The following is a 12,981-nucleotide window of genomic DNA, read 5'->3' as shown; positions in this document are numbered from 1 at the left end:
CATCCCACTACCCAAACCATGGAATTCTGAGTTCACCTTAGTTCTCTGCTTTTCTGTACATAGAACTACAACATCCAACTCAGCAAACACTCCCTTCCTATACAGATATTCTTTACCAGCAGTATTTTATGTGGAAAGCATTAACAAGAAATTAGTGACAAAAGAAATTATGTTGGGGGACTCCATTGATCTTTGCCTTCTAAAATTTATAAGCTGCTTTATATAATTGTCCATAGTTGCTTTTTTTACCCTCATCATCAACTTCCATATATGAAAAAGTAACAAGAATGGGGACTGAGAAGAAATAGTAAGATGGTTCAGACTGAAAAAGCCGTTCAGTGTTTGCATGTGTGTGTGATTATTTCACTATAAACTCTGATTCCATGGCTAAAATCATCATAATTACCAAGCAATGGCTTTATCCCAGAGTTACATTAGAACAGAAAAGAAGGCATTTGTCATGCAGTGGCATATCTCAGGGACAGCTCACCCCTGTGAACCACGTCTGCCCTTTCTTCCTCCCTCTTTTAATTAACATTTGGAAAAGAACAGTGATGTTAGCAGATAGCAGAGCTGGGAAAGGAGACTCAGAAAGTGATGTGAGCTCTGTCAATCTTCAACCTTGCCAAGGAGGACACATTAAAGTGTTTTTCATGGAAAATCAGGCTTTGTCAACACAAATTCAAAGCAATGTGACCTTGATGGATGGATATATATATATATACACACACACTAAGAATAGCACAGACTGAAGCATCTTGAGAGAATATAAGTGAACCAAATAAAAGGAGGAAAAGCATCCTAAAAGAAGATGTTCAATCCAGGAAAAAGTTGTCAAGTGCATTTTCTGCCACTTACCTTTTCTGCTGACTGGGCTGTACCAAAAAAGATGGGGATGAAAGCTAACCAAATGATACAGGTGGTATACATGGTAAATCCAATAGGTTTGGCTTCGTTGAAAGTCTCTGGGACACCTCTCGTTTTAATGGCATAAACAGTACAAGTGACCATCAAGAGGATACTGTATCCAAGTGAACAAATGAGTGAGAGATCAGAAATGTCACACTTGAGCACTCCCCTGGCCTTCTCTGGATCTAGTGTCCGCTGCTCTCCATAGTCAATGATGATGTGGGGGGGATCCACAACAAACCAGACAAATACTCCAAGGAGCTGGACGGAGATGAGGCTGAAGGTGATCACCAGCTGAGATGCTGGACTAATAAACTTGGGCGCTGTGACAGATTTCTTCCCCTGCTCAAATATTCGATGGATACGGTTTGTTTTTGTCAGAAGGGCTGCATAGCTGAAACACATGCCAAGTCCTAGGAAGATTCGTCGGAAGGAGCATATGATTGTATCCGGTGCTGCAATCATTAAAAAGGTGATTGAATAACAGAGAAAAATCCCTGTTAGGAGCACATAACTAAGTTCGCGTCCTGAGGCCCTCACGATAGGTGTGTCATTATAGCGGACAAAGGTCACGATCACAAAGGTGGTGGCAATAATTCCCAATATTGCAACAAACACAGGCACCACAGCCCAGGGAGAATGCCACTCCAATTTGATGATGGGGATAAGCTGGCAGCCTGTGCGGTTGATGTTGGGTCTCTGATCCAGAGGGCAAAGTTCACAGGACAGCTCATCCACCTGGTAGTTGTAACCTTCACAGCGTTCACAGTGCCAGCAGCAAGGGACCCCTTTCACCGTTTTCTTCCTCTCCCCCGGCTTACACGGCAGGCTGCAGACAGACGCCGGGTGAGTATGTTCTCTATGAGCCCACTGCATGTGTTCCACCTGTGGGTATAAAAAATTAATGAGCCTTCCATTTTTTCCCCCATTTATAATATCCTAATCCTAGCCATGGGTTTGTAATAAATCACAGAATGCTGACAGTACAAATACAGTTTACCATAATAAGAGCCTAGTTTTTTCCCCTGATATTGACTTTATGAAAGTGTTAAGTGACTGGATCCAACATATCATTCACCTCATCAACTTGATGAGTGTCATTAGTTTCCATTTACCTCCTCAATGCTGACCAATGTCACATCTGGAGAAAGATTTATTGGTCAAAACAGTTTTAAAACTAAAAAAATAAAATACAAAAATGAATAAGCCCCATAGAAAGATGCTTTAGAGTTAATCACAAATATAAATGGCAGAATCCCTGAAACACTGGGTTAGGATATAAACATATATAAAAGATGATCCCTGTCTTTCTACCATACTTAGAGAAATTCAAATCACACTGCATCAATTGTGAAAGGAAATGGCAAAATGAGTTGCTTTAATCTCTGACTTTCCTCATGTGTTCATGCAGATAACTATATTAATGTGTTGTGCCCCTGTTTAGGCTTGAAATATCCTTTTTTTCTTAGTCTTCCATTTCCAGGTTGGGCAAAACACCATACTGAATGAGATAAGCTGATGGCAATGTTTTTTTACTGAACGAAAGTGGCCCTATGGTGATTTAAAGCAGGGAAATTAGTACAAATGAGATTTTCCTTACTTTACTCAGTATCTGCCTCAGGGCCTTAAAATCCAACCTTATGCTTTCAGGTTATATCATAGAATAACTCTATTGAAATACAAGCAGTTCATGAAAGAGACAGTGCCAATCATTGATCTCTTACCTTGAATTTGTTTTTCTTATTAGACATACAGTAATTTTAGCAGAATGCTAACAGGACAAAATTAAAAATTATGAATGACAGAAGACCACTTACTATGAAAAGCAGCTACTATAAAAGGTAAGCTCTATGAAATGAGTAATTTTTTCACTGGCGTGAACAAACAGTGACTGGCATGCAATTTGCCCTCAATACATATTTGTTGAATTCATGAGGGAGAAAGGATAGGAAAGGCACCACAGCAGAGCCCTGAGGAATAAGGATACAGCTTAGAAGTACTGGGATTTGGAAATAGAGGGTGCTGAAGAGGCACAGAAAAGGGAGATGAAGGAATGTTTCAGAAAAAAAGAATAACTTATTTTCATAAGTTCATCTTTACTGATAATCCAAAATAATTACTATGCTCTGTGGTAGTCTACTCCACCATGCCCCCAGTAAGCTCACCTCTGAAAATTCATGTACTCCTATGGCCCCCTCCCACTTTGAATAGGGCTAGTCTGGGTAAACGATAGTATATTCCAGAAATGATGGTATGTCTCTTCTGAGGCCAGGTCATAAAAGGCATTTTGGTTTCAGCCTTGCCTCTGCTGGATAATTCACTTGAGCGGAAGCACTCCAGTGTCACTGATGCAGGACAGACGAGCCCCAAAGTGGGACCAAGTCTGCCAGAATTCTTGGCTTCACCCAGGAAAGAATTCAAGGGCAAGCTGATGGCGGTTAGAAGAAAACAGCTTTACTGAAGCAGCAGTGTTACAGTTCCAGGCAGTGTTACAGCTCCATGACTGTTCCTGCAGAGTTACCCTACAGGCAGAGAGCAACAGCTCAGGGCAGTTTTGCAGATTATGCAGTTCTGGGGATTATGCAGAAATTTCTAGGAAAAGGGTAATAACTACTGGGTTGCAGGTCATTGCCATATAAAGAGGCTGTAACTGCCAATGGCAATGGTGGGCATGTCTTATGGGAAGCTGCTTCTGTCCTGTCCCTGTTTTAACCAGTCCTCAGATTGGTCTAGTGTCCACCTCCAGTGCCCTCCTACTTCATCATCAATACTCTTAGCAGCCCTGTGGAAAGAATGGAGGCCTCCTGCCCACAGCAAGCACCAACTTCCCATGCGTGTGAAGGAGATGCCCAGAAAGTCATCGTCTGGCTCCAGTCAAGCCTTCAGGTGACATCTGAATGACATCTTGAATACCACCTCATGAGAGACCCTGAGCCAAGAAAACCCAACTAACCTGTTCCTGAATTTCTGATCTACAGAAATATTGTGAGATGAGGGTTATTGTTTTAAACTGCTATATTTTGGAGTTATTTGTTCTACAACAATGGAAAATGAATGCAGCTCAAATTAAACTTAGCTACTTGGTGGCCACTTTCATTTTAATATTGGTGTAATTATCTATCGAGAAGGCACACCCAGGGACAGCTACTGTATACTTCCAAAACAGCCCCAAGTATGTAGCTTTAGCAATATTCCTTCCTCATTCTTATGGTGGCTTACTCTTTGACAATCAGGTGACTGAAATTGTTCTCATGAACGATTACTTTAGAATGCTTTCCTTTCTTGAATCTGGGGCGAATCGTTGAGGCCAGAGAACTGTAGTCTTCAAGCTCAATACTTTTAAAGGGCTGTCAAATCTCCTCAAGGTACAGTAGAGACTTCGTGTCTTTAATTTCAGACATCCTCCCTTGAGAAAGTAGATGCTACTTCATCAGGGCATTTGAGACTATTAGATCTATCCTGTCAGCTTATCACAAAAGAAATGTCATCTACTATAACCCTCTAGTTTCTTATTAGGTTTTAATGACTTAAAAATATTATATTTTATTTACTTATAAGATTGCAGGAAGAAAGAAAGGTAAATGGAAGCACACAGTGATTTCTTTAAAAAAAACACTGAGAAAAAAATGAAATGCTCCACTGGGTGCTTCGGTAATTAACTTTATACCCTAATGGACTCTTATAAGATAAGAAAATACGTTTTTGAAGGATATATGTAAAAGCTAATTACTGTAGAAACAAAATTGCATTTTGTTGGGAACCTCCATAGATTTACAATGTTCCTGCTCAAAAAAACAAACAAACAAAACAACAACAACAACAACAAACAGAAAAATATATTGGAAACATTAAACGTCAAGAAACCTTAAAGGTCAGTGTCTCTAACCACGTGTCGGAAGCTTTAATTTTCAATATGTATTATTTCTCAGAAGAACATGAGACGTGTTAAAAAAGAAATATACCTATACCAGGTAAGTCTCATTACATAGGATAAGTATTTATCATTATAAGTTAAATGTGAAATTTTCCTTGATAAATTTTTAATGTTTTGAACCAGTGAAAAAACGTTTTTCATAAATGAAAAATAAAGTTATAAGACTATGAAAAATACCACAATTTTTAACAACTACGAATTGTCTTTAAGTAAAAGAAAATTAAGCAATACGTGTGATATTTTTATTATAAAGGAGATGGTAATATTATAGTTTACAGGTTATGTTTTAATAAATATGCTAAATATACATGCTAAATATACATGACTTCATTTTCATCAGGGAATCTATTTATGCTAAACTATACTCTAAATCGATTTCATAGCTAACGTCTGCAAACCAACTAGTATCCACTTCAAGAAAGGACAAATAACAAATGCTTGAACAAGGATCTTATAAATACAGTAATATTTGACACTAACAACTTATTTTACATACTTGCTAAATAATAATTAAAACCAACACTATTTGAAAGTAAATGAAAACTGCCTAATTTCCACAACTGTTACAAAGCATAAACAAAGATTATTCAACCTTCGTTTATTGCTATATTAACAAATTATACCATCTTTCATTATAAGTATGAAGAGATGCCTTAACTATATATTTTTAAAATTTGCCTTCCTCACCTTTGGTATTATTCTGTTATTAAGACATTTTCAGTCTAAAATACATGGTATAACAAATGGAGGATAGTTATATAGATAGATCTTCCAGGGACAAAACAATGGCCTATTCTTATCTTGACAATGTTTACCAATAGTGATTTATTCAATAGGTTTCAATCCAGTGCATTTCAGAAAATGTAAGTCATCAGCTGGTTTCTGCTGTCAAATCCTGTTATTATTGCAGACAAATACACAAACAATCATGAAACCAAAGTTTCCAGGTAAGCGTGCTTGCATTTTTAAATTTTCCATCTTTTCATAAAAGGCAGTTAAGAGTACTGTTTTATAAACTCTTTAAAAAGAATATAATTTTTATGGAATAATTTTCTTCTGTATAGTTGTAATGACTCCTGAAGGATTACAAGAATGTTGAACAATTAAAAGCCCCATTACAATTAATAATTTTCAGTATTCATTACAGAACTCTCAATCTAATATCTCTAATACAATGTTTTTCCAAAATATCAAGTAATATCTTTGTTAATGTGCTTACCATATACAGGATGTGGGAAAATTTTAAATACAATGTTTACAGATAACTGACACTTAGTCATACCATTCTTAACACGTTTCCTCTTGCTCTATGTATGTAAGCATAGTGTTAATAATTATTTTGTTGACTAGTTTGACACCCTGATATTCAAAACTCAACATATCTGACTTATGTAATGGAAGATTGCATATGCAAATACTTTCAGAGACACTAATGATTATTTTTACACCATTACTCATTAAATTTCATGTAATCAATAGGCTTTATAAATGCATACAATTTGCATGTGTACTTAAAATTTCAAAATTTAGTATTGTATTTTGCATATCACATGATTCACACATGAATGAGTACATGTGGCACAGTTAATTTGATAACAGAATATAAAATTATATAATTATATGTATTATATATATGTATTTGTGTGTGTGTATATATATATATTCCTTAATATTCTGTACTTCCTTAGAGTCATGTACAGCTTTAAGTGACCACAAAGAAAACAATATTTTTCTCTTCTTCAAAGTAGCCCATGTCCTTTCAAAAATTTAATAAGCTTGAGATGATCCCCAGGCTGAAATTCTGTTTTTCTGTGATGTTCCAGATCTGTATAACCTTTAAAAGTGCAAAGACTTCTCCTATTTTAAAGACATTTAAATAAAATTAAGAAAAAAAGTCATTTACATTAACATTGAAAATAAAATACCTAGGGATAAACTTAATAAAAGAAGCGCAAGACTTATCCAGGAAAAACTACAAAACATCATTGAAAAAAGTGAAAAAAAAGTATAAATAGGTGAAAAAAAATCCTATGTTTATGAATCAGATGATTTACTACTGCTAAGATAGCCATACTTCCCACATTGATCTGCATACATATTCAACACAATCCCAGTCAAAATCTCAGCTGGCTCCTTCACTGAAATTGATAATCTGATCCTAAAATTTATATGGAAATATAAGGAACCTAGAATGGCCAACATTTTGAAAGCAAAGAACAAAGACGGAGTATTCACATTTCCTGATTTTAAAACTTACTACAAAGGATGTAATAATCAAGACAACATAGTACAGGCATAATAATAAACAAATTAGCGGCGTAGACTAGAGAGTCCAGAAATAAACACCTATCTGTATGCAAAATAATGAAGTTAGACACCTATCTCATACTGTATACAAAACTTAACTCAAAAAGGATCCAAGACACATGCAACAACTAAAACTTAAAAACTCTTAGAAGAAAACAGGAGTAAATGTTTATGACCTTGTGTCAGGCAGTGTTTTTTAGATATGACACCAAAAGCAGAAGCAACAACAAAAAAAATAAATTGCACTTCATCGATATTAAATAATTCTGTGGTTCAAGAGACACCACTAAGACTGTTAAAAGACATCCCACAGGACAGGCAAAAATATTTTCAAGTCATTATTATCTCGATTAAGGAACTTGTATCCAGAATGTATTTTTCAAAAACTGTTAAAATTCAGCAGTTAAAAGACCAATAATTCAATTGCAAATAATTCAATTACAAATGAGCTAATAAATTGAATAGACATTTCCCAAAGAAGATATACAAATGGTCAATAATGCATGAAAATATGCCTAACATTATTAGCTATCGGGGAAATCTGAATCAAAACCAGAGCACCAACCAGGACTATTATAACAAAAAATAAAGACAATAGCAAGTGTTGATGAAGGAATTCTTTGCATTGATGTGGCAATGTAAAATGGTACCGTAGCTTTGGAAAATTTGACAATTCCTTAGAAAGCTAAACACAGGGTTTCGATATGACCTGGCAATTCCACTTCTAGGTATATATCAAAGATCGTTAAACACATATGTTCCCACAACAATTTGTGTATAAGTGTTCATAACAGCATTATTCATAATACCCCTGAAAACCAGAAACAACCCAAATGTCCATTAACTGATGAAAGGATAAACAAATGTGGTATATCTATATTACTTAGCAATAAAAAGGAATAGTGTATTGACACCTACTACAAAATGTATGGATCTTGAAAACATTACACTAAGAAATGAATGAAGCTAATCACAAAATACTACATATTGTATGTTTTTATTTTATATATAATATCCAGAATAGGCAAATCCATTAAATTCCAGGAGCTAGGGAGGAAGGAAATAGAGAATATGCACTAAAGGGTATCGGATTTCTTGGATGATGATGAAAATGATATAAAATTAGATATTGGTGATGGATGTACAATGCTGTAAATATACAAAGAAACACTAAATTGCATACTTTGAAAGAGATCATTTTTGGCATGTAAGTTATCTCTATAAAGCTGTTATTTTAAAAATGTGGAGACTATTTAAGTTGATATTTTCAACTGGTTTTAAGACTCAGTCTATTACTGTATAAGACTCAGTCCTCTATTACTGTACAAAAACATACTGCATGCCCATTTTGTTCAAGGCACAAAGTTCAATGTGAGAATTCAACAAGACCAAGACATGGTTCTTGCCCTCCAGACACAATGTAGATGGGGAGAGAGAAAAACAAAGGCCAATCGAGGCTCCCTTAGAGAAGGATGAGGAAATGGAACTGCTAGAAGAGCACACAGCAGAACCACGAAGTCCAGGTTCATGGAAGTACAGACAGCAGTCTGGAGGTTGTGCAGGAGACAAGGCACAGAAGAGGAGCTCAATAGCACATCAGGCAAAAAACAAAATTACTAAGATATAGTCTCAAGAAGCCTTGACAAACTGGAGGAACTAAAAGTATTAAGAATAGCAGGAAGGTAGATAAAAGCAATGGATGAAGAAGCAAGAGACAGGCCAGGAAAGAGGGTACATGTGAGATCATGAAGGGCCTTGTGAGCCATTGAGAGGAGTTTGGATGCCATCCTGAAGGTAGTGGGGATCTTCCATAGGGATACAGCCAGGACAAAGATGATGAGACACGTTTTAGAATCTCTGGACTGTAGGGCAGAAAGAAGACTGGAGGAGTCCAAGACTAGAGAGAAGTCAGTCACGCTGAGGCTGTTGCAGAATTCCAGACGAAAGATGACGACAGGAATCTAAGGAATGGCAGTGGCCATGGGAAAAATGTGAGGATTCTGTCAGCTGCTTCTTCAAGGGCCATCTAAATTTGTTAGATACAGATTATCAGGTACAAGGGTACATACAAGAAAGATTCCTGGAGCTAAGAGCTACTTGAGGTCATAGCATTCTAATCACTAAATACTTCGCTAGTGCTAAGGAATTCTGTTATGGGCTGAATTGTGTACCTCCCAAAATTCATACGTTGAAGTCTTAGCCCTCAACATCTCAGAATGTGACTGTATTTAGAGATAGAATCTTTAAAGAGGTAATTAAAGTCAAATAAGATTACTAGGGTGGGACATTATCCAATATAACTGACGCTTTTACAAGAAGACAGAGTTAGGACACAGGCATGAATAGAGGGAAGGCCACGTAATGGCACAAGGAGAAAACCATCTATAAGTCAAGGAGTGAGGCCTCAAAGAAAAACAACTATGCCAATATCTTGGACTTCTGGCCTCCAGAACTATGAGAAAATAAATTTCTGTTATTTAAGCCACTCAGTCTGTGGTACTTTGTTGTGGCAACCCTAGAAAACTAATATAGGCTCTAAAGGGTCAGCATTCGTATTAATAAAGTATAGTCAAAAAATGCCCCATTTGTCAGCTAATAAACGTGGGTTTGTACTAGGGGCTGTACATACAGAACGGAATAGTTTCTTCTTTCATAGAATTACAGTCCATGGGACAGAAAGTCAATTAATCAGTAATGATCACAAAAATTACAAGTGATGTTAAAAAGTCATGCAAAGGATACTAGGAGAACATAGAGCTGGGGCACTTCAGCATCAGCACAGGGTAAAAAGTTTCTCAAGGGAGGTAAGACTGCCTTGAAAGATAAAACGGAACTGGAGAAGACAAAGAAAGGCATTTCAGTTGGATGAATCCTATAAGCAAACACATATTATCATCACTGTAAGCAATACGGTATGATTAGAACACAGTATGTATGACCACAAGACAGCCAGTGGCCATACAATGAAGGGCTTTGTAAGCAGCACCAAGTTTGCAGACTTTATTCTTTAAAGCTGTGGTGAGTGATTAACAGACTTTTGGGCAAATATATGACATGATAGTATTATTTTTTTAATTTTGGAGAGTTCACTGTGGTGACAGATCAGAGGGAGGATGGCAGAGAAGCAAGAATACGGATTAGAGAAATACTGCCATAATGTCAAGCAAAACAAGACTTTGCGGACTGTGTCTAAGCGGTGGTGATGAAGAAGATAGGATAGATTTGAGATACAGTAAAGACAACAGAGATCATGGTAGAATAAGGGCAAAAGATGCATGAAAAGATGGGATCTAGTTTTCCGATTCGACATTCATCTTTAGCGTTTCACTTCCTTCCACTGCATACATAAATCCAATAAAGCAGCCTACATGGACATCCATGCATGATCTTGTCCCTGTCTAACTTCCAGGCAACGCGCAACCATCATTTAGCAATCCTCCTTAGTCCTTTTAGTGCTCTTCCATGGACTTTTACAGTACATGATTATGTATTTGTTTGATTTTATTTTTATTTTAAAAAGTGGGTTTTCCTCTTAGCGGCCACCCAATCTGGGAAGTGAGGAGCACCTCTGCCAGGCCGCTGTGCCACCTTCCAAGTGTGAAGTGACAGCCTTGTGTGTGATCTTTTCTGTCTTCCCCAAGTTTGCATTTTCAACATTAAAGTTTACTTTTCAGTTAAAAAATATATATAAAATAAAAAGTGGGTTCTAAATGTTAGGTTATATTCCTAAGAATCACTTAAGGGTTTACTTAAAATGCATATTTCTCATTCTTAGATATTACAACTCAATAGGTCTGAGAAAGAACCCTATATTGGCATGTTTCAAAGAATCCCTCCTTCCTCCAGTGATTCTGACACATGCAAGTAATGAACTGTACTTTGCTAAGCCACTAATTAAAAGTTTATTTTCCTCAGGAAAGTAGACGTCAGGTCTGATTTTCCTCCACTGTGTTCTAGATCCTAACATCATGACTAGACCTAATAGGCATCAATAAATATTTTTGAATGAATGAAGAAAGACTAAAATGCCATGTGAATAGGTATGGTACCCTTCACTGAAAAGGGGCGTACAAGGGAATGACTGGTTTTGAATGGCTGATCATGACTTAGTTCATGGGCTTCTGAGTCAAGTTTGCCTAGAGGTAAAGATTTCAAAGGCACAGTTATATGCAAGGCAATTGAGGTCATGAATATTTATAAGAGAGCTTTCTCCCACAGACATGAAGTACAAAGAGAACATGGCACAAATGGAGCACTGGAAAGAGTCAATTTAAGAAGCACACTCAGGAAGACCAGCGGAAAATTATGTAAAAACATGATCAAATGGTAACAAGGGAAGAATCTAGCCCACAGTCCAAGAGGTCAAACAAATAGTTAATTTCAGGAATGATGAAGTACTTGGTAATGGATGAAGACAGTCAAATTTCATAACCATAGGATTTGAAAATTTAGGGTCCCTGTTTACCTTCATGAGATAACTTTTCTGTGAAGTCTTCTGTTATCTACTTTGTCCCAGACAGGTGGATATGTTCCTTCTCTGTGTTTCAACCTCCTCCAAGACATACTTTTATTGCAACACTTTGGCATTATATGGTGATTATCTGTTCATGTGTTTATTTCCCCACCAGAATGAGAGCACATTAATCTCAAGGACCAAATATTTTTATACCCAACCCCTATATTAAGACCTAGGACTTAGTAGGAGTTCCATGTTTGATAAATATATAACTTGATTAATAAACAGAACATGTGATAAACTTGTCTATGACTAGAAATTTATAACTTCTCTCTATTTAGTGTTTGAGTAGGCCTGGCTTTAGGCAGTAGGCAGATGGGAGTACTAAACTTATCATTTCCTAAATCTGTGTGGTCTCTAGATTATGTCATCCATAACTTCAGAGAAGCTAATTTTGAGGAGACTAAGTACCCTGATGCATACCTCACAAGGATGTTTGGAAGACCTAACAAATTAATATTTTGAAAGTATTGTTTTTTGTTTTGTTTTGTTTTTGAGATGGAGTCTCACTCTGTCGCCCAGGCTGGGTGGCATGATCTCAGCTCACTGCAATCTCCGCCTCCCGGGTTCAAACGATTCTTCTGCCTCAGCCTCCCGAGTAGCTGGGACTACAGGCACACGCCACCATGCCTAGCTAATTTTTGTATTTTTAGTAGAGACGGGGTTTCACCATATTGGTCAGGCTGCTCTCGAACTCCTGACCTTGTGATCCGCCTGCCTTGGCCTCCCAAAGTGCTGGGATTACAAGCGTGAGCCAACGTGCCTGGCCTTCAAAGTATTTTATGAACAGATGATGTAAAAGATAGAAACTGCAGGTTCCTTTATTAGGACTGAGAGGAGCACTGGAGAAAAGATATCCACTCTCTACCCATCATTAAATATAGTTGGTCTGTCCAAAAATTATATCAGGAGCAAAAACTCAAAAGTCACCTTCTCTGGATTTCATCCAGATCTGCTATTCCTTGCTTTTATCTTCCAACAATCTCAGCTCTTAATGGTAGTTTCTGGTCATTGTTACATGAAGTGCCCCACCGTTCACTCCAGTTCTATGCAGAAAAAGCCATGTAAAAGAGTGCCTTCTCCACTTAAGTCCAAGTCCACGGATGGTGGCACCTTGAGTGTGCATGTTGGCATATATATTGTGTGTGAGGTGGTTTGAGGGCAGGGTGCAGACCTGTAATATTTTGGGTAAATGGGATGCAGTAACTTTATTATAAGGCTTCACCTCAACACAGTGCATATGCAAATATGCAGGGCACATATGGTATTTTTGCAAGAGTATTGAAGTAGAATAATCTTTTCCCTTAAATTTTAA

The 12,981-nt window shown here is 37.1% G+C and overlaps 1 protein-coding gene across 1 annotated transcript in view; it reads right to left on the bottom strand.

Moving 5' to 3' along the window:
* The window catches only part of GRM8 (glutamate metabotropic receptor 8), an 832,302-nt gene that overhangs the window by 100,502 nt on the left and 718,819 nt on the right, over positions 1 to 12,981 (bottom strand). Inside the window, exon 9 of the mRNA XM_033193152.1 lies at positions 859 to 1,794. Within this exon, the coding sequence (XP_033049043.1) occupies positions 859 to 1,794 (936 nt within the window). The remainder of the gene's footprint in view (positions 1 to 858; positions 1,795 to 12,981) is intronic.

Source organism: Trachypithecus francoisi, unplaced genomic scaffold (genome assembly GCF_009764315.1).
Source record: "Trachypithecus francoisi isolate TF-2019V2 unplaced genomic scaffold, Tfra_2.0 Lachesis_group4, whole genome shotgun sequence".
In the NCBI taxonomy this organism is placed as follows: Eukaryota; Metazoa; Chordata; class Mammalia; order Primates; family Cercopithecidae; genus Trachypithecus; species Trachypithecus francoisi.
The sequence above is the reverse complement of the archived record's forward strand: the minus strand, read 5'-3'. Positions and strand labels throughout refer to the sequence as shown.